Below are 22987 nucleotides of genomic sequence, written 5' to 3'. Positions count from 1 at the left end.
GCAGTCCCAGATTATGAGGGTCCATAACCTGCTAGTCACATGCCTGGGGTCGACGGAAAAATATCTTCCCCACTCATGTCCCACACACAGTGGCAGCAAAATTTTGACTCTCCCACAGCTAAAGTGTTAAATAGCCTAATCATTTGCTCCAGTGTTAATCCAAGTGGCGGCGCTATAGATCCGGAGCCCCCCCCCACAAAAATTTTTGTGAAGCTCTACATGAGCTATGTTTGAATAAATTAAAGGCTTCCTACTCCTTAGAAAAACCTGCATATGATTTTATGATTAAGAAAGTGTTGTTTATGGCACCATAAAAGTTGAACATGCGCTCAAATCCATCATATTAATAAAACATTTTTTTTTGGGGGGGGGGGGCTCTATTGGAAATTTCTTATAAGTCTTACAGAAATTCTTATAAGAATTCTGTAAGACTTATAGATATCTATAAGTCTTACAGAATTCTGATAGGATTCTATAAGTCTTACAGAATTCTTATAGGATTCTATAAGTCTTACAGAAATTCTTATAAGAACTTTGCATTTCTTATAGCATTCTATAAGAATGTTGCGCAGGTCACATAACTTTCAGGTTTTTATCCGGCATGCATTTAAGTCACCATAACTTATGTTGGCAATTTATAATTATTTAAGAAATTCTTCTAAGATTTCTTTTGGAAATAATGTATAACTCTTTGTTAAGTAATGTTCTGCTAATTTATTGGCGTTTTCAGCATGGTATTTGACATAAATGGTTCCAAGAAGTTGAGGCTTCTTCTTATGAGACTTGTTAATATATATCCCTAAGAGCACACGAAAAATTGTACACTTATAAAATCTGTCTGTTTCGAGTCTATAGATTACTTAACCGATGGAAGTTTGATATGGGCCATGAATAAGCACGATGTATACTACGATTGCATACGTTGCAAGATACGGTTGCCATGGAAACCTTGTTTGGTTGTTAGGTTGCTAGATATTGCTTTTATATGTTAATCATTCACCATGTTTTTGTGTGACCTGTTTAATGAAATAAGTCGTGTGCTTCTAACAAAAATAAGGCATTGACCTCATTTGGTAAGTCTTACAAAACTGGCATTCCTAAAATCATGTCACCTTAAACAATCAGTTTCGTGGAATTTTAAACTTTTCATCATTAATTTAGATAGACTTGTATATTTTTCAGATTGTGACATATCTAATATAAGTGGAAGTTTTAATGAAAACAATGTTTCAATGGACAAAGTGAGTGATTTAGTCGTCTCTGGAGAGAATGAATTTGTATGAGTAAACCTAAATAACATCTGCACAATTATTATTTTATGGAAAATACATCAACTATTATTCTCAATCAGTGTTTCTGGGATTCCTATTAATTTCCCTAAATCTTGCACTAATTGTTAGCCATATTCTACCTATCCTTTTCTCCAAATGGCATAAAATTCCATTTTACTTTATTTATTTCTTTCATTATCTATCCAAATCTGCATGTAGAGGTCATTCTCTCTGGTATCTTAAATAAACATTTCTCCTATGTATGTATTCGATTTATCAATTTTTCCTTTTCCTTCCCAAATAATTTCTTGAAGTATCCCAAGTCGAACTTGAATTTTATTTCATTTGCTTCTTCAATTTTCCAGGTTAAATCATTCCATATTGCAATTCCTTTATATTTCATTGCGTAGTGATTGCCAAAGCCATATTCTATTATCAGTCCATCATTCCAGGATATCGTTGGTTTCATTGCTTTTAGTTTTTTAGTTTTAAAATGTGGGGGGCGTTAATCCCTATGCAGAACCCATGACCTGAAGGACCTCTATGGTATCTCGCATTGTCTGGCCAGTCAGGTGAACTTTACAGAACTTGAATGTCCTTGCTTGATGCACACTAAAGATAGACATTACATTTGGTACATGGGAAATCATTAGGTTTGCTGTGTACCAGATATAGGCACCTTCATTTGGAAAAAATTAGGTATAATGCTAACTTTGTACTCTCAGGAGGGATGTAAATCTCATGTAGCTTTTTATAGAAGTTTGCACAAGTGTTTTAAGCATGATGATATGATATTTATAATAAATATTTCCATGAGAAAATTTCTAATAAATAACATTTTGTAATTGATACTTTTGATAAGAAATTTTCTTATAAGAAAAATTCTTATAAGAAATTTTCTAATAAGAAAAATGCCCAATTTCTGATAAGAAAATTTCTTATAGAAAAATTCTTATAAGAAAAATGCCCATTTTCTGATAGGAAATTTTCTTATAAGAAATTTCCAATAGGGGGGGCCTTAATTTTTTTTAAATTACTCCACTTACATAATAAAAAAAAAACAAAAAATAAATACAAGCAAACCAACACCACCTAATCTAGATTAGGTTATCTATAATCTAGATCAGGTGGTGTTGAGTAAACTCACCTATTTTCCGAACACCACAAAGTTAACTGTAGAAGAAGTGTTCTTGTAGTTGACTGAGTTGACAGGTTATTCCACTTCCACACTTTTTCAATGCATATTTATCAAGTTGTCTTCTATTGGAAATGAATTTGTAAAATATGTTACAGAAAGTTATCATAAATAACTAAACTTATCTATCAAAAAAGTTTATTCTCTGAGTTTGTCAAAGCCCAATCTTCTCTTTTTCAAATCTAAGAACTTTTCAACCACTTTGTTGATATTGATTTCCATTGTTTCTGCATGTTCAGTGCTCAAATAAATCCAAGTCACTTAGCCGAGCTTGAGTCAAGGTATTTCTCAAGTATGACTTCATTAATTTAAACTTAGGAAAACTGTTCTCGGCCGTAGCTGTAGTAAAGGATAGAGTCAAATAAAGTTACACTATAGTTCTAGAATTATACTCCTCTGCACTGTGGAGTCTGCAGGGTCCTTATATTGCTGCCATTGGATACTCCCCAAGTACCTATTTTCTTACTTAGAAAAGGTACCACCTACCAAGGCGTAAAGGTAAAAGTTACCAGAGTCAGTACTTAACTACATATATGAAGAAGATATTGCTCCATTAATATATAGTGGGATACTGGGGCAACAAAGTTACTAAAAAAAGAGATAAAAGTCTTGGAAGTAATTATGGTGCCTTGGAAAAAGCTAAAATAAGAATTGGGCAAAGAATATGAAAAGCCCAAAATTAAGACCCCCATGATGTTGGCTTCTACCGAATGCAATGCATAATATCCTGTAAGAGTTGGGACCCATGTTAACCCATCCTGCAGGGCAATATAGTGGCTAGTAGGGTGGAATGGGTGCTACTTCAACTATTATTTGGCAAATAAATGAGAATATATGTTTAGCAAATAAAACTAAATTATCAGTAATTTAAATTTAGTTTTTCACGTCAAATTTTTGCAGCTATGAAAAAACTTGAAGCACAATACTGCCACAGGGCACTGACTTGTCCCACCAGGTGGTGATTTTCAAACCACAGTTATACGTATGTAACTTTTAGTCTTGAATTTAAGTTGCCATGGAGGAAACAACAATTATTGTTGTTGATTTTGGCGAGGGGAGAAAAAGAACACAGAAGTTCACAATTTTGCATTTATTAAAATCATTTGAAGAAAATGAAGAAAGCTGCATTTTACGAAGTCACCAATTCATGTACAAGCAAGATTTATCCATACAGCTAATTCATATAAATAAAGCATGACTGATGCTGAATGCCGCTAGTAGGGGTTATAAACCCCGAAAGGAGGGAGCCCAACTACCCTCGGAATCTAATATAATGCGGAGTCCCCATTAGGAAGGGTCGAAAAAGGTTGGTGCTGAGAGTGCGTGATTATCCACAAGACCCTTCTTAACGAATGTCCTGCAAAAATGCTCTGTATGTAGGGGGTGGAAAAGTCTCTTTGAGTTCAGTCCAGCAGTCATGCTGAGGATAGATCTCCACCAAGGGTTATGCGTCCTCATACCCTTACCAATTTAAACTGTTTCAAACTTGTTGCACTGACAAGGAACTGGTCACAGTTGGCCCAGGCCAAGCTAACTTTGTGACTCCACTGCCTCTTCCTCGGAGCATTTGTCGATTTCTTTGCATCACAGCTGCACCATCATTTAGGAATCTCCACTCCAAACAATCACAAAATTAAGACTGCGATCTAGAATAAAAATTCTGTTGCCAGTGGTTTTTGGTATTTAAATATTTTCAATTCTGATATTTAAATGCTGGGGACTTAAGTATTTAAAATACTGACATCAGGTGTATTTATACCAATGACCAGGCCTTGGGGAGGGGATGAAGGGGCCAGGCAATGGGCAAAGAATGTCTCATGTATTCTGCGGAATAGTCTTACCCGTTATGGTTGGAGGTCAGAGCTATTTCGGGTCAAACCCCTTACATGAATCACTCTTAATTTAAGCCATTACATATAATCAGAGGGGGTTCATACAAGCTATTGGGGAAAAGAAAGAACTGTCTAAATAGGCCTGAATTAGATTATGCAATGGTATCTGGAGTGCAGGAAAAATTTTTCGGAAGGTCGCAATGTGACATGGACGTGATGTGGATTATTGGAAGCTTCGCATATTGCAGGCAAGTTGCAGCAACGTAACCACCACTCCTGCCACGTTGCTGGAACCTCACGTTGGTCGCATCGTGATGTACCTGTGACGTTGCGGGACCGTCCGTTAATACTGGGATAGACTCCTCATACAGATGTAGGTGCTGTGTAATAAAATATCCACGAGTTATTTGAAAAATATAAGTGTATTTATTCAAACAACGCTCTCAATCGACTCCACATGCATAGAACAGCAACATGCTGCTTATTTTTTCCAGGCACAGCCTGAACAAACTTTACAATATTGGCCAACTCCTTATTATTATTAAGACACTTGTGCCATACCTTCTTCTCCTTACTCTCAAGTCATAACGTGGCTTCAAATTATGTATATATTTTTCAGCAAGTTCACCTTCATACACACATATTTGTCACCATGGAGACTTATATATTTCAAACATCTCCACCGCTGAAAAGTAGTATTGCGAGCTGAATTGTTGCCACTCATATTGAAGTGAGATAAACATTGGAAAAATGTACACAATATATTCTTTCTATCCCCCACAATATGTATAATAATTGTGCCATATTAAATATTGTATGCATGACTGCACTCCACTGTAATACTACGCTGCAAGAAGATGTTTGTTTAACTTTCAAAAAATCAAAACTTTCAGTACATACCATTGACGATGTTGAAGCATATATGTACTTGAATATCTAGTCATCACAGATAATATATTTATATCATAAGGCTAAAGAACTTTATAGACACCAATAGCTTCAATTGCCAATTAAGTAAAATGGTGAAATAAATGTTTAAAAAAATCTAGAAAAGTATATCAGCAACTTTTTCCAAATTTTAAAACATGTGCCTAGTATTATCAGGGCCAAAGTGAGCATTGAAAATAAATCATTGTCACAACAAGAGTGGATGAAAGTGTTCATGCTATGAGCCACTTACAACGGTACTACTATGTAATTAAATTTTGAAATTAAATTTATACACCAAAAATTATTTAGAATTAAATTAAGGCAAATAATCTGTAGGAGCATAAGCAGCAAGAAGTTTAATTTTCATGGTATGTATTTTATAGAACAAACCAACATGTAGTTCTCAAAGCAGAGGGCAATAACCATCACAATAAACTTCGGTTAGAGATTTTATGCTCCTATGTTATATATTTTTAATACTATGCTTGCCCATTATTCTAGAAGCATGATGGGAAGTAGTCAATGACATGTTATTGTAATGTTTTTCAGGGCCACGAGGGACTTCTCATTATAATTTTTGAAATAAAAATCTAGAAACATGACTGAAAGCATGATGACTGAAACAATAAACATTTAAATAAAAAAATTTGAATCAAAAACTAAATTTTATACGGTCAAATTTCTCAGCTATCATTAACTAGGAGGGCATAGTATGCCTCAGGATGCAGGACTGATGGCAACAAAAGTCATTGAAACATGATGCCAATCCACAGTTACATTTGTGAGTGGATAAAAACACTTAAATGGGTCAGCTTATTTTTATAAATAGCATCATAATGGCCATCTGTGTTTATTTTTGCCTTAAAAGGATGGAAAAAATCATAACCTTATATAAAATCATTTATCAACAGGTATTTTTTTCAGTTTAATTTTAAAAACATTATCTATAAATAAATAAAAGTTATCACCACTTTAAATGGTACAAATAATTAAAATCGATCATTTGTGGACAATTTCCTCTTTCATTGAAAGGAATTCAAAAATGGACATTTTGTCCCCCCCAAGAATTGCCTATAGTCAAGATTTAAAATTTTGTCAATATTTTAAATTCAGGCAGGAACTTTCCTTTTATGGAGAGGGTACACAGAATACTGATCTGCACTAATCTGCCTAAGACATCGAATGTTCTAGGCGAAAATACTGCATGATATATGTAATTGGTAGTACACATCTGTACGACTATGTATTATTGTTTAGTATTCACAATGTTACATGCAATTTGAAATGGTTTGATTGCTATGATTTTTAAACATCAGGTCTTTCAGTCAAGAATTAATTTCCTGATTTCATTATTACAAGCAATCACCAACATTTTAGAGTGGTGTTAGAGTTCATATTTTCCGATATTAAGGTTGTTTTTGCTCATCTGTACTAAAAAAACAAAAAAATTAAATTCCCAGAGGAAATTCTGGAATACCCATTAGCTTTCCTGTAGAATTGAGAAATATTCAATTCGTTAAACTGATACTTGGAACATTAAGTACCATTCTATTTTACTTGAAAGTGATATATATCACCTTTCCTTTACTCTTTTTAATCCCTATGAATTTTTCTTTTATATTAATGTTAACTTCTAAAACTACAATTTTCACTCTTTCATAATTATTCGGCAATATATATATATATATTTATGTTTTTGTATTTACACACAACAAATTTCCCTGAATCGAAAAAACCATCAATTAAAACCTCTATAAACTTTAAAAAGTGTGTGCATCACTCTGCAGGGGTCTTTGAAAAATCGTCACTCCCTCTCCATCGCATATCGCCCAATATACACATTATTTGAACCAGCAGAGTAATTGCACCCTTATGAAAGCACCATTTTTTATGCATTAAAAAAAATAGCCTATAGCTTTTTTTCTCTTCCTCTCTACAACTTGCAACAGATCAACAGGTACAAGTTTCTCATTTAGTATATAGTAATCTTGCATCTCATTTCACGCAGTGCCCCACAACTCACCCCTTGAATTAAAATAGAGAGGCAAGAATGAAAAACATTTTTCGTTTTAATTAATATCTGGATCCCCACAAGTAAGTCACGGCAGCAACACTTGTCAAAAATGCCGCTGTGAGCACAGCCAAGAGTCAAGAGCCGGCAAGAATTTCAAAAACCAGCCGGCCCTTTGAAAATACCTTCATATTTTGGTATCCTCGGGTCTTCTCTTACAGGGTAAGTGAGATTTTTTTCTTATTCAGGCACCGCAATCTGCTCAAAATTATTGTTGAATATAGCAACGACACTTATCACATATTTTTTTCGGATGGGACGCAACCACTTCTTTGTGTATAAATCATCTTTTTTTAAAAAAATAGTAAAAAAACCTATGAGTTCAAGGTTCAAAAGCGGTCCTCCAAATAAACAGCAATTAAGTAAACAAACAAAGTAACACAACTATTTAACTTGATGCTAGACTTTTAAGCCTCTTGAAAAAATTCAACAAATTTTCAGAAATCTAGCCAAGTGTATGTTTTTGTTTCCCATGAGTCTGAGAATCTCCTCAAGTGCCAAAGTGGAAATATGGCCATCTCTGCAACACTCTTATGAAAGCCACCATCGTGTATTTTCTAGCAGCTGAAACCACCAATTTCCATCATTGAATCCAACCATGCATTAAACGCACATTCACTCATACCCTCAACTCGGTCGTAACTCAAGACAATGAAACCTGCTCATTCATGCCATTTACTACAACATTCAGGTTCAAACCACACTCAACTTCTTCAAATCAATCTGTCAAGCTTTCATTAGAAAAAAATCCATTCTCTTCATTGCCCTTGTCATTCAAATGCATACAATCTCTCTGGAGGGGATTTACTCTCTCCTCAGTTGGATGCCTCAAGGCCATAGGAAATTGAAGTGCTCCTATTTCCAGCCTGTCTGCCAACAATTGATATCAACAAATCATTCACAACCAATCCTTGCGCTCTCTCTCCAGACAAAGATCTAGCAACTTTTTTCAGCCCTCAGAGGTGATCTATTGTCAGTCCATCTCAACTTACATGGCAATCAACCTCAACAGATTGCTTGGTAACAACAGAGGTTTTCCAAATCAACACTAAGCATCACCCAGTTATCCTCAGCAATTGATCACGTGGGAGAGATATTTTGCAACAAAAACACGCGCGACTTCACAACCATATTTTTTTTAATATCCCACCCGACTTTCAAACCTATTCAAAGGAACATATTGAAGGTTCCCACCCTTCAGCTGACCAGATTTTAGCTCAAAATTTTGGATAGGCTGGCAGCAGTGATGGTTCTCAAAATTTCTTGCCTGTTTCACAAGTCGGAAATTAACAATCCCACCTTTTCGACATCCTTCACAGGAGGCCTAACCCAGTAAGGCAAAAGATTCTCGAGCCCCTATATATTGCAGCTCCTTCCATACGAATCGTCACCGTCATTGTCTTCAGACTCTTCCGTCTCCCCTTCTTCCTCCTCGTCCTCTTCCCGTTGGCTACCCATCTTAACGGTGGCGCTTCGCCCCATCACCCGCCATGACGCCATCGGGGACTTGGCCGTCTGGCTTCCGCTCGTCGAGGGGCCCATGCTCATCGACCCAGTCGCAGGGAGTGTGTTTCCCCTCTGTGGTGGCGTGCTGCTGCCCTCTTGGGAAGTGGATGCCCCACTCAGCTCGAGGAGGGAGCCTCGTCGGCCGGATGCGGACGAGAATGCCGACGGCAGTCCCGAGGATGTGGTGGGGATGGCGGAGCACGAGGCGGAGGGAAACGTTGACGACCACTTGGAGGGGGGAGCGGGGGTCGATGGTGCAGTTGTGCCATACGCCCCACCACTAGCGCCCCCGCCACTGCTTCCTCCACTCCCCTTCCTGCCTTTGTGCCGGGACGGCATGCCACGGGAGCCCTTGGACGAAGACGAGACCGCGGCTGCAGCCGCCTCTTCCTCTTCATCGAAGGGCCCCTCCTCAATGAGCAGGACAGCACTCGTGCTTCCCGTCAATGGCTCCCCACTGCCCTCAGAGTTCTCCCTACGGAAGAGGCCAATCACGGAAGCGACCTTGGGCTGTTCCAAACCGCCTGGGGATGAAGGTGACAGGGTCAGACAGTGCTATGGGGAAATCAGGGTCACATCCTTCCTAAATCTCCTAAAGAGTGGATGCATTCACTCAATCAGTGATTCAATGGTTGGTATGGATAGGTGAGGGTAGAGATCAGTGTCCTCACCCGCCAGCCTCAAAATAAGTTGTACTTGGCAACCCATAATCATGAAAAACGCCCACCTCAACAACAGACTCCTTACGCCTCCCACTCCTATTCCCCCAACCCCTGACACAGCAATATATACGAATAAAATTTCCTACCTCACCAGATTTCTTTGATAAAGTGACCAGCATCACCAGGGGAAATGCCGGTGTCACCTGAGCATTGATGCAGTGATATAGCCCAAAAAGATTTTAAGTACCACTTAAGTTTTAACAAAGAATTACATACACACCTGTTGGGCTGAACGTGTTAAAAGATAAATCTAACTATCCTAACCATCTACCATGTTTAACGCTGATAAGATTCATATTTCCAAAGAGGGACCCCAACATTAGTCAGTTTAAAAAAAATCAATTTTAGAAAAATGAGTGAGTTACAAAGGAAATACATAGGAAAATATGTAGCTGCATAATTTTCATGGATGGCATAGAAGTCTTTGGAAATTACTTTAGGTCCCTTGGAGACTCCACTTTTAATGCCTTTGCCGAAAAATGGTTCAATTGTGCAATTCAATCATCCATGAAGCGTTGAGGCATCGAGGAAACACTGACCATGAGGAGAAATACACAAATATCAATATTCCCAGCTAAATCATTATACCGTATAAGCTCGTGTAAGAGGCGCACCTTTTCCCCCAAACATTGCAGCCGAAAATGGGGGTGCGCCTCTTACACAAACTTCTTATCTTCCCCCCCTCCCCTACCCGGTCGCAAGTCCAAGGGGAACTGAGGGGCCTTGGTTTACAGCGTGAGTCAGTCATCTGAAACCCTGGGTCAAAATCAAGCGGCAGGTAGGGGAGTTTCTCCCTTAGTGACGTATTTTTAAAATGCTCCTGTTTGAATTTCTCGTAAGCATCGCGCCGTCACGTCGGTACCCCAGAGGTGAACATTGAAAAGATCGCGCGGGGTGATTCGCTCCGGAGCGCGCGCTAAATTTACTGCCACGAGTGGGTATCCCGCGGCATTTATACTGCATATAGTAATCGCTTATCAAACGTATAGAAACGCGTAGTTTTGAAGGACATACCTGATTCGTCAATATCTGTCTTGCCGAGCAATTTCCATTACGCTGAGCACCTGATTTTTCAAAAATTATCTTCAGACGCTAATATGAGGATTTTTGCAACTGAAAATCATATTGGTGTCAAAACCTGCGGTTTAAAAAATTCGAACGAGTGTGTTCATTGTTGGACTAGCGCTGAAGGAGAGGTCGAGGGGAAGGAGCGCGCTCCATATTTCAGGCTATGAGCGAAGGAGCAAGGGAAGAACACGTCTGATCTTGCATGTGACGTCGTTGCCTTTAAAGCGAAGTGGCGAAGGCTCAGCAATGTGATATACGCAGTTTGCGTTGCCTGAAGTTTCCAGTCCGTCTCGTCTTGTTTGAATGCGCTCATGCTACGCTTGTTTCTTCCGAAATTGTGCTGTTTGGACTATGTTGAATATTAGTAGCCTTGTTTTAGCTATAAATCTTTGTGTCAATCAATTAGAGCTCAAAAAACTTAAATGCTGTCAGATATACGTCGCGTTAGGTCTAATTCTTTTTAGAACCTCGTGCGTGTCATACAATTGCTGAAAGATATCGAGATATCTTCGAGCTCAGAAGGTGACTCACCTAGCATTTGACCTCCAGAAACTCGGAGAATTGAACCTGGTAGACCGAAAAAGGTCAGTTGGTGAGATGGGGTAGGGATGAAACGCGTTTCCATTGATCCCCTGTAACTTGATAATTTCCTATGGAGTCCCGGAAAGGAAAAAAAACGGCCCCGCGCACACACACCGAATTTGGACGGCCGGTAAAATATCGGCCGATATTTTACCGGCGAAGCGATGCTTGCACACACGCCGGATTTTTACCGGTCAAACGATAAGTTGCTATGTTTTTGAGCCGGCGACGGCGATCCACAGTGACAATGGCCGGCAGCTAACCGGCATTTAGCCGGTGCCGGCGCGTGTTCGGTACGTGTGCAAGCTCCAATGCTCTCCCATTGTTCACTATGGGAATGTGGACGGCCGATATTTTACCGGCCGTCCAAAATCGGTGTGTGTGCAAGGGGCCTTAAATCTGCGACGTGGTTATTATCCTAAGGCGCTGAGATTGCCCCGATTGTTGTCTTATCTCTTGGGAAGGTTCATGCTATGTGCCTGTCGTGTTTTGCCTTAAAATTTTCCACGGCTGCAATTCTATTGCAATACTCCTGCGAGAGCTTTTAAAAAAAACTGTTCGTGAGTAGGACAAGCAACGTAGAGCGATGACGTATGCGAAGAGAGGATCGGAACTCTTTCTACTCCCTCTTATGCCGCCGCAGTTATCAAAATTTCCTCTTTCAAATAGTACTGAAAGAGGAAATTTCGATAACTGTCGAAATTCCAGGCATACGTCTGCAACACCGCACGATAGGATAAAAAAAATACCGTAAAATTTTTTCTTTATAGCTTCCTTCCTCAAAATAGGGGTGCGCCTCTTACACGTGTGCGCCTCTTACACAAGCTTATACGGTAATACTTATTCCCAGGATGATGCAACCTGCAACAGTGGGGAAAGTTTGAGCACAAAACTACGAGATGTGGATGAACCTGAAAACCTGCAAAGACAAGTATTGCTGAAAAAGCCCACGGCTGGAATTAGCGAATGCCAAAGGTTGCAAAAAAATAGTGCACAATGAAAGGTCAAAAATATTATTTTTAAACTTATCGATATTTTTAGCACTTAGTAAGAGTAGTATTTTAGCCATCACCAATGAATAAATAAGGTTATAATTTAGCATTCACAGTGTGTCGTTTAATTTACTTGATTAGGATTGATTAGACAAACCAACAATAAGATTAGAATAAAAGTACATTCCACTGAGCATGGGTGAGAACCAAATAATCATACCCAAAAACCAGGTTAGTTTCTAAACAAAAGTCTTTGTTTTCAAAATTGCCACTCCTGTCAGATCTCCATGACTCTATGCCAAAAAGACAAATTTCACACAACAGTTTCTATTTGAACATTTCTTCCAAATTTGTAAGCTGGGTCTTTAAATATTGCTCTCCTCAGGGCTGGGAAATCAATAGCATTGACATTAACAATACCAAGAGCAAGAGAATTTTCTCCAAAATTTACTTTTAAAAGTAAATAGGCAGCTTGGTTCCTCTAGAGGCTCATAGTCTAACACAAATATTTCAGCGAACATTTCAACAGCACGAAAAGGTTAAAAATTTTTAGCTAACTACATATTTGAGTTTAATTTGAGCTAAATTCCACTTCAATTAATATTTCTTTCATGAATTAACTTCTCATTACCTCCCTTTACAAATTCTTAGGATAGAATTTTCCTATTATATCAACCAATACTTAATCAATTACCATTGGTCAAGTTCTACATGATTCATTGAGAAATGTGGATTTTGCCATATGAGTTGAGTGCAGCAAAATACGGCGATGAATAAATGCAAGAAGGCATTTTGAGATGCCTACTGATTAATATTTGCTCTTAGTTTCTGCAGTCTTGATCGGTAGATATACCCATTGATGATAGCAAAAAATGCTTTATTTTTCAACCAATACCTTCATATCATAGATAGAAGGAATGGAGTGAAACCCAGAGACAATGCAAAGATGGTACATGCACTATATATTCTGTTACACTAATAAAATTACTAAGTATTGATTTTTGAAGTTCGAAAGCTCCAGAAGGGAAAAATCCCTGATTGAGATTTGAATCAGGACCTATACTTTAGACGGATGACTTCATTATCTCCTGAGCCAATGCTGTTTAGTTCCTCCAGCAATGGTACGAGTTTCCCAGTCAATCTGCAGCAGTCACCATAAATGTGCAGGCTGTAAGGCACATCGTTTGGTGCCGCCAGTTAAAGTCACTCACCTAGGAATGTGGCAGAGGGGGAGTTGTGTGCCAAGTACTCTTTGTTGGTGCACCAAGGAGGGAACTCCCTTTGCTTAATGGGGAACGTGCCCATGTCCGCTTCATCATCCCTTTTCCATGGCAGGAGTGTTTCTGTTGCCGTTGGTGTCACGTGGGGGTCGTCTGGAGAGGGTTAAGATTGGGGGGAGAGAGAGAGAGAGAGAAGGGAATAAGGACCCAAAACCAGTGTTAAACAGACAGTACAGACACCACACAGGGAGCAGGTGAAGGTCCATTGAGTAGTAATATCAGATGAGAGCAGATGACATCAACCAAAACAAGAAAAACCTGCAGGGATGCAATTGTTAGTGGAACATAATCATGCTAATGGGAGTAATAATGACTAAGTAATCTTCCACATAAAATTTATTTAACCCAACTTGTTTAGATAGTTATTCTGTCAAGGGTACAACTTGCAAAGGAGTTGCACCAATGATACATAGACATTGTGTGGAAAAAATACAGTATTAGTCGGTCATAATGAGAGCGGCCTATAGTGACAATAACTCTATAGCTAGCGATATTTTTGTGTTAGCTGGTCCTTGTAGAAAAGTATAGATTATCATCCACCTTCAATGAGTTTTTGTGTTTGGTCTAGCACTCTAACAAGACCGAATTTGACACAGATGTTGTCTATTTTGATAAATCTCAAGATAATACTGCACTAAAATTCAACTGCAGGATGGCTGTAAGCTCATTTCAGATGAATTTCACTAAGGTTAGGCATCATAGTGGTATTTAGATAAAGCCTTTTCATTTCCTCTGTAATGTGCTGAAAACATTATCCGTCGTCCATATTATTTCCTTGCCTGGGGACCGCAGTGAAGCTGGATGCAGATGAAAGCAATGGCACAAGTAGTACTGTTGCTCACAGATTCAAGTAAGGTTACCCTGGTGATAATCAAATTTTTTACGAGACTTTTTGGGCCATCATCTGCAAATTCAAACAAATGTATAGTACATGCTCACCATTGCACAGGCTAATTTTTTGGATCCTAAATGATGACTCAAGTTTTTCCACAGAAAATATTTTGATAAACTTTTTTAGCCTTCTCTAGGGCTTTCCTCAAAACAAAAATTACATTTAACAGCCGGTTAACATTCGAATTTTTCCATTCAATGCTATCAGGGTGGAACGTACCAAGTGAATTTTTATGCCCTATGGTAAGCAGCAAAAAAATTATGCTGAAATTTTGTTTTTTCCTAGCTGACACAACAGTTTTACAAACAATAAATTAGCTGAACTCTGGAGCACCCAAGATTTGCTTACCTACCCCCTATGAAAAAATTGTATAAACCTGTTTCAAAATTTTATACATTCTTATACATTGCCAAGGCAAAAATAATGATGCTTTTGATAAAGCATTGTAATTTTATTTTCTCTACAAAAATCACAAAATCAACTAACTTAGTAGTTTTCAGTGCTAGTTAAATGTCCAATCAGATCCTAAAATTGAAACTGCTCACTTTTTGCGACAGTTCTTACTCATGTACAGAGAAATAATGAGAAAAGAGATTGCCTCTAGGCAACCCTACTATGAAGTCACTAATTATTACACGTTAGTCTAATATCTCCATTTTGATTCATGACCTGCCATCTACTGATACCATTACTCAACGGGTTAAACCACTCAGACAAGATGATAGAATGAAATCTGGACTCTCCAAAGTTGTTTTTTTCCAATCAGCTCATTTGGGCTGTGCAGAGATAAAGAGTGCTACAAATATAGTCACCAAATATGCATAAAATGTTAGTTCTACTCAGAAATTAAAACACCTCCAATACACCATAATAATTAGGATTGGTGAATGTAAATTAGTAAGGTTAACTTTGCTATTTATTAATTGGTCAAAGTTTAGTCAACACAATTGCATGGATGAAATAAGGTTCTTCCAGGAAAAATGCATTTTATTAAAAGAAATATTTTTTCCAAATCTTTAAAAATTTGCAATTAAAATGCATGAAAACTGAAAAAAATGTTACACATAATGCAATTTTTGATGAGTTTTGAAATAAACATTTCACACAAATCTGTGAATCAAAAAGGTTAATGTTACCTCAAGTAAAATTTCCCTGAAACTGAAACTCCCAAACACAGGCAAAGATTAATTTTTATAGTGAGAAAGGAGTGCATTCCACACAGAAGACTTATCGATTGATACCTAGACAATAAAAAAATTATCTGGAGACTATACCAACCATTGCTGACTGTGCGCACTTTGTGAAATCATATTGCACTTGGTGTGCTATTTTTTATTGGATTAACAATAGTAAATCATACCAAATAGGAATGGGAGGTAGTTATGCACAGCATGTTTTATCATCACTATCATGCATAAAAGATAATCAATTAAAGAAAGTGCAAATACCTAGGGACATAACCTAGGCGACATTTCAAAACCCTGACATATTCGCTCTTCAATCTAAATATGAAGATTAGCTCTTCATTAATTTCACTTATTTTTATGAAAGTTATTTGTCCCCGGAGTTAGCTGTTACTAACTTTTTCACCACAGATTCACTATACCATTCTCAGATATGCATTACAGTTTATTTAAAATTATTGGAATTCACTCAAAATACACATAAATTACTTCTAATTGGCAAATATATATGGGATCCTCAGTTTCAATCATGACATTCTGCAAATCATTCTCACATAAATATTTTAGGGTACATCAACATTTGAAAAGTTAGCATAAAATCATGCTATTAATTAAAAAAATACTGTGTGATTATTTTTCATATCAGGTAGCAAAGAAGTTCAAATTAGTGGTGCCACATTTTCCACATAGTTTTGGTGTTTTAAGGATACTTCCTGTGCTTTGGAAATTGGTACCCGAGCCAAATAATATTCCAACCAAATGTGCGTAAATGTTGGTAACACTGAGGAATTACTTAAAATTTTACAGATTACCAAATAATATAATTACATATATTTCAATAATTCCCATCGAAAATAAGAAACCTGAATACTCAGGTCTGCATAGTGGCCGGGAAAGCCATTAAGATCCAATGGTTCCAGTCCAGGGAATTTTTTTGCATACCAATTAATGTGAATTTTAAAACCATTTTAGAGTTTAGCCATGGGTCAGCCTTGGAATTAGCTCTTCCCTTATACAAATCCTCCATTAAATCCCAAAGAACCATCTCAAGTGATTCAAAAGCAATATAAAAATTAAAATTGTTGAGTTGTGAGTCCACATTGCCTTGTTGAAAAACTTTTTCCTGGGCAAGTGGCTCTCGGACAGAGGTCCAGACTACTCATAGGCAGTGCTCAGTGGTTGCTCATAACATTTATAGGGGATGACCTACTGAACAGGCTAATTAACTTCCAGTAACAATGTTTGGTGACCCTCTGCCCCCTTCCAGATTAATCAACATAACAGCTGTTTAGTGACCATCATTGGTAATGTTGGTATTCTAAGATATTGTAAAATGTTTCAAGAGGCAATACAAACTTATTACATCATGAAGGTACCAAATTAACAAAGCTTAAGGATAATCTGAGAGACTCAGATAGCCCAAAATTATTTCAGCAGAATATTTATCAAGACCTAGAAAACCCAGCAGACATTGTCCTTTACATGTATATTTCTTTACCTCAGTAGGTAGACATGTAAAAAACTCAAATGAATTAATAGTTATACAAAAGTTTAGCATTCAATACAGTATGAATGGAAATAGTATGTATGTAATACATTTCAAACTCACTAATAACTCATCAAAGGGTATTCTTCAAATCACCAATAATCAAGTAAACTGGATTATGATTTCACTTGATGGCAAAGGGCAATGATCTCTAAGGAAAATTATACTAACTACATAAAATGGAGGAGTCATCTAGTATGCATCCCCAATTTTTAAAAAATGGGCACCAAATTACCAATAGTGCCCATGGTACCAAAGTCATTAATGAAGGATTGACCGCAGGATGTCTCTTCCCTTAGAGGTAGATTCCTATTAACCCCTCAAGCGCGGCAGGCATTTAATTAAATCCCATCTCAGCGGCCGGATGAGATTTAAAAATCTTCGCCTTTTTGGTATACTATCATTCAATAATTTATATCTTTCATAATATACGATCAGTATCGTTGAAAATTTTTGTAAACTTGCGTATTATAATGCGCTACTATATAATAATTTTTCGAGCGATTGGAAAAAATATTTGTTGTTTTATGTATCTCTTTTTATGAACTAATGAATAAATTTTCAATTTTGAAGGATTTTTATTTGGTTTCGAATAAGCTACGAGATCTCTAACATTCCATGCATTTAAAAAATACAATTACATGATGTAATTTAGTTATTTGGGGTTGAAAATTTCATAACAGATTGGATACTTTCGATAGGATTACCCGTTTCGCCTACTTGAAAATTTACCACTCCGCCCACTTCTCTGACTTTGTTCCATTATTACCGTATCATTTCATATAGGTGATCACATGCTAATGTTTCAAACGTCAATATCCAAATATTCAAATGATTTACCTTAGAAAATCTGCTCTGACATGATTTGAAGCAATCCAAACATAATCCCACTGCACATTTTTCACAACAGTACACGCAAACTCTTCATTTCCCATGTTACGCACAAACTGCACACCTCCTTTGAGTCTTTGATTTATTCCCAGCTGCAGGAATTGTCTTTAGGAAGTCAATTTTTGTGAGTCTTGGTACTAAATTGTGTAATGAGTGACGGCCAAGTCCAAACAGTTCGTATGACGTTGGATATTTCAAAAATATTATCTCGCCCAATGGCACGCGAAATGATGAGTCAAATTTTTATACGTGTTTTTCATGTGAACAACATATGAATTTAGGACTGCCTCATTCAATAGTCTCCTAAATAACTTCATACATCACTTGTAATGGCGTTTTCTTTCCATTACGTACGAATGCAATAATAGGTCCTTGAAATTCACCCCACCAATGATTTTACTATAGCCTAACACACAAACAGACTTCCGAGTCTCTTTCTTGCCTTTCAATACTATTCCCATTTCGTAGGATCCCCAATTATAAAAAAATACCACACAGGAAGTACACCCGATGAGAATTTCAGCACACTGCCTGAACGAACACCACACAGCATGAATGACTCTGGTGGACTGGGTGGACTGAAGCTTGTGGTTTAGAAGCTCCCTCAAGAGACGAGAAAATATCTCGAAGGGGCCCTGGTATACGCTGACTGTTTAGATGGAATCTTATCTTCGTTGATTACTGTCCAGAAAAAAAAATAAAAAATAAATGCAGAGCGAAGCACATGGCCCCTTCGCTTAGGACGCTTAGGACTAACGAGGCGGACCAAACACACTTGGGGCTCGAGGTGACGACAAACAAGGGGAAAACAGAGAGATGGCATTGAGCTCAGATGATACCGTATCTCAAGCTAAAGTAGCTGACCCTTCTAGACGTCTCTCAAGCAGAATAGGCGGAAGTTTTCATGATAGAACAGCTGAAAGAAGGCGATGAGTTTTTGGACCGAAGTCGTCAAGGCGCTAGTTTAAAACGGAATGTTATCAAAGCATTTTTTTTAAATCTTGAAGGCATAAAACCGCTATGAATATTTTATTGGAAAGGCAAAACATTTCTTCAAAAGATAGAGCTATTAGTTTTAATTTAACATACAGTATCTGGCGGAGAAAAAATATTATAAACAGTAGGTCAGGAAGCGTACTGGGTACGCATGACGGCGGCATACGAAATTTAAAGGGCGCGTACTGGGTACGCATGACGGCGTTGAGGGGTTAAAGGTCATTATCCTGCTTTATCAAAAAACTTAAAATTGAGTTGACTTAATTTTCAAACATGGCCGAATTTGGCAATTACCAGGGCGTACCCACTGGCAATAAACCTGTCAATGGCAGCACACCATGTATATGTTATGTAATCTATATATTGCTTTTTAACGCCGACAACCTGCCGTCAGGCCAATACTCATAAGTTACATGCATGTTCATAGCATTGAAACTTATATGAATGGTTTTGAATAATGATAATTTATTTTAAAAAATCACAATATAATATACCCTTACTCAAGATATAAGAAGATCACCATGAAATAGAACCACACCTTATATTATTAATGTGATGCACTTACCTTGCTAATGATAACAAGCTGCAAAGAATAATATTAGGTGTACCCTTCTGAAATTCACATTTTCAAGTAAATATATTACGAAAATGGAAAGAAACATGTTTAAATAGGCAGTAATAATATTTAATCAACTACTAAAATTATGATAAATCTTTGGTGAATAAATCTTAAAAAATAAAAACGAGCCGCAGGAATATCATGATTGTAGTAAGGCAAAGACCCAACATTTGAAATTATTGAACCATTACCAGACACAGTGCATTAGCCCCTTTGCCCATTTATTTCCCCAAATTGACCAATTTACGCAAAATTTTGAAGAACATATATTTACCATAATCTATATAATGTTAATTATCCACCTAAACAGCACCTACATATAACATTAACAGCTTAAATATAGAGCTTGCTTTTTAAACAATGGCTGGGTGAATCATTCAGTAAAACTGAAAATATTTTCCACCCCTTAATATTAGACTGTTCTCAATAACTTCATAATTGCTAAAAATAAATTTTGAAGTTCACCATTATGATCCAGGAGTAGAACTAAATTAGTGGATGTGTCTCAATCTTTGGATAAATTTGATTTATGATAATTTTTCCCCAAATATACTACTCTATCAAACATTAGAATGGTGAATATGTTAGAAAGGGTAAATATAAATTACATATTATTATATATTAATATTTAATTAATTAATTATAAATTATTATAATTTTATAAGTAAAACATTCTGTAAGTATTGCAAGTGAATGAATATAATTTTCACCACCATAAATCAATAAACACATGAATAAAATCAGTAACTATCCTTATGTATGCATATAATATTTATCTCTATACATATTACTCTTTACCAAGTTTACTAAGCATTAGAATTGAAGTTTATTCGGGATTGCCACCGGATAAGGTTCTCCATCTCTGCCGACGTTTCGATGGCCGAGTCGTCCATCGTCATCAGGGCTTGATGACGATGGACGACTCGGCCATCAAAACATCGGCACAGATGGAGAACCTTATCCGGTGGCAATCCCGAATAAACTTTAACAACATCATACGCCGGGAAAACCTCAGATCTTTTTTCATTAGAATTGAACTTTATCATGAGCTCACATCCATATCTATCACCTTGCAGGACTCACACAGAATGTAACCCAACTGTCACTACCGGATTGTATTCAAACTTATCAGCATGATAGTAAGTGGAATTTTAAGAAATACTCGTTTCTGCTCAAGCATCTAATGGGCCTTAATTTTTGAGATATTTGTGATAGAATGTGCTAAGAAACAGGTGCCTGTAATTATGCAACCCACAGTTCAGAGCCAGAGCCAGCAGCCTCCTGCCCCCTTCCTCAACCCTAGCAATGGAGCAAAGTAGAAGACGAGGTTAAGTGCGGGACAGGTGTTGGGGCTGTATTTTTGTACTGCAGGTTGAACAATTTGAAGCTGTTTTCAAGCACTTTCCACCCCAAATATTCTCAATAACTACGGCCAATCGGATGCTACGCAAAAACGCTTATCTCTTACAATTTCATCTTCTATCCAGCTGCTAAGGTTGAATCCAATCCAGTGGTGACACTTGGGTACCTTCCCACGTTAGTTAAATGCATATGGGTCATGCCACACAATTGCATAGTTTTCTATCTTCCTCATATCCAGAGATATGATGTCTAGTGCAAGGAATCTTTCGTAAAATTTCAGTTTTGTAACATTCAAATATCTTGTGAACCTTTATATGCATTGAAAAAATACTTTGCGGTTTTTTGTTTTCTAATCAAATGATCACAGAGACAAATTTGGTCGCAACTGGTGACCAAAAGGGCAATTACCTGGCCGGTTTGGGTGACAGGACCCATGCATAATTTTTTTATTGAATCCATTTGCACAACTTTCATGAGTGTTAATTAAGCCATGTCAGTGACTATATCAATGTGGCCTCGTAAGGAGTTAATGAGAGGCAACAATTTGAAATTGTTCATGGGTGTGCTAGCAGAATAAGTTGTCATTGTTCTTATGCGCAAATAATCCAAAATATCTTCATGCTTTATTCAACAAGTGACAGAAATGTAGAATTGTATAGAGTGAGACATTATTTTTTAATTCAAAGATTAACTAAGAGACCATGCAAAGAAGGAGTTTTGCACTCATTTCTGTGATTGTGGTGGAAAATCACTAATAAGAACGTGAAATGATACATAATGATACCTTCAATAAAGTCTACATGCAGCCATTTATACGTACATGCAATACCGCATCAAATGCATGCATTCAAATATGTACTCTTTTCTTACACGGAAAGAGCTCACATCAGCATTTGCATAAAAAATGAATAGGGCTTATATAATAACCGAGACACCTGATAGGGTACCTATTCCTACATTCAACCTCAATTAGTATACACCTCAAAAATATTTAATGATACACAATATATTATCAATGGTCAGACAACAACGCACATGGAAAGAACTCCAACACTTATGTGTGTTTTAAATGAAAGAAAGTAGGTATTAATCTTTCATTCCAGCCAGAACACAATTAAAGGATTGTAAGTTTTTATGGTAAGCTCAGTCATTGCCATATCAACGAAGAAAGTGATTTAAGAACCACATCCTGAATTCACCATAGTTCTGGCATGGAGGGATTAATGGATATGATTCATCAATTTACGCAAGGAAGCTACCCAGACGGCACAGAATCCTCCGTATCTAATTCGTATGCACATAGTATCCATTGAATATCGCCCCATCGCTTTTCGTCAATGGATACTATCTGCATACGAATTAGATACGGAGGATTCTGTGCCGTCTGGGTAGTGTCCAATAAAATTTAAACAAACAGTCCTCAAGTGGTTCTTATAATGGAAAAAAGGCATTAAAATAAAACTGGACAGAATTTCCTTGGGCATTTACCATATTATTAAATGGGGGTATTTACTTCCCTAAAATTTTTCTTTTAATTCATTTTCCCTATTTTTATTCTGCTACGATTATGTTCTTCCCACGGTTGCCAACTATTTTTTTGCAAAGGGGATATCTAGCACTCTTAATACTTTCACCAGAAATGTACACTTTTTTTAGCATTATGAATGCGACATAAATCATTTTGGATTCACTGGATCTCATGAAAATTACATATACATACACACCTTAAAAAGTACAAATTGATAGCTTGATATATGCTTATGTTTTATGAGACCAGAAAACAGAGATGTAATTATAGAGACGAAATAAATCCGCGAGCAAAAAATACCTCAATTCATTACTAACATCTCAATTAAAATTTTGCAGGTAAGAGAAAGTTTAAGAGTCATTGCAGGTTTTCAACAAGCACTTTTCCAAAAAGCCTGCTTTGAGAAACTTAAGCACTGTGATAATTTGGTTAGAAATCATGAAATATTCCATTTTTTAAATTTTGAAAATGCATTTCGAGTCCAAAGATGCCGATATGAATGAGAAATAAAGGCAAAGCT

The 22987-nt window shown here is 37.1% G+C and overlaps 1 protein-coding gene across 13 annotated transcripts in view; it reads right to left on the bottom strand.

Annotated features, from left to right (window-relative positions):
* Positions 1-4701: 4701 nt before the first annotated feature.
* The window catches only part of LOC124164505 (sodium/hydrogen exchanger 3-like), a 440080-nt gene continuing 421794 nt past the window's right edge, over positions 4702-22987 (bottom strand). For 11 of the 13 annotated variants that reach the window (XM_046541835.1, XM_046541837.1, XM_046541839.1 and 8 more), the window contains 2 exons: positions 13381-13542; positions 4702-9329 (listed from right to left, as the gene is read on the bottom strand). In XM_046541835.1, the coding sequence (XP_046397791.1) occupies positions 8656-9329; positions 13381-13542 (836 nt within the window). In that variant the 3' untranslated portion in view covers positions 4702-8655. The remainder of the gene's footprint in view (positions 9330-13380; positions 13543-22987) is intronic. The other 2 variants (XM_046541842.1, XM_046541847.1) reach the window with 1 other exon arrangement.

Source organism: Ischnura elegans, chromosome 8, assembly GCF_921293095.1.
Source record: "Ischnura elegans chromosome 8, ioIscEleg1.1, whole genome shotgun sequence".
NCBI lineage: Eukaryota > Metazoa > Arthropoda > Insecta > Odonata > Coenagrionidae > Ischnura > Ischnura elegans.
This window is presented reverse-complemented; position numbering and strand designations above follow the sequence as displayed.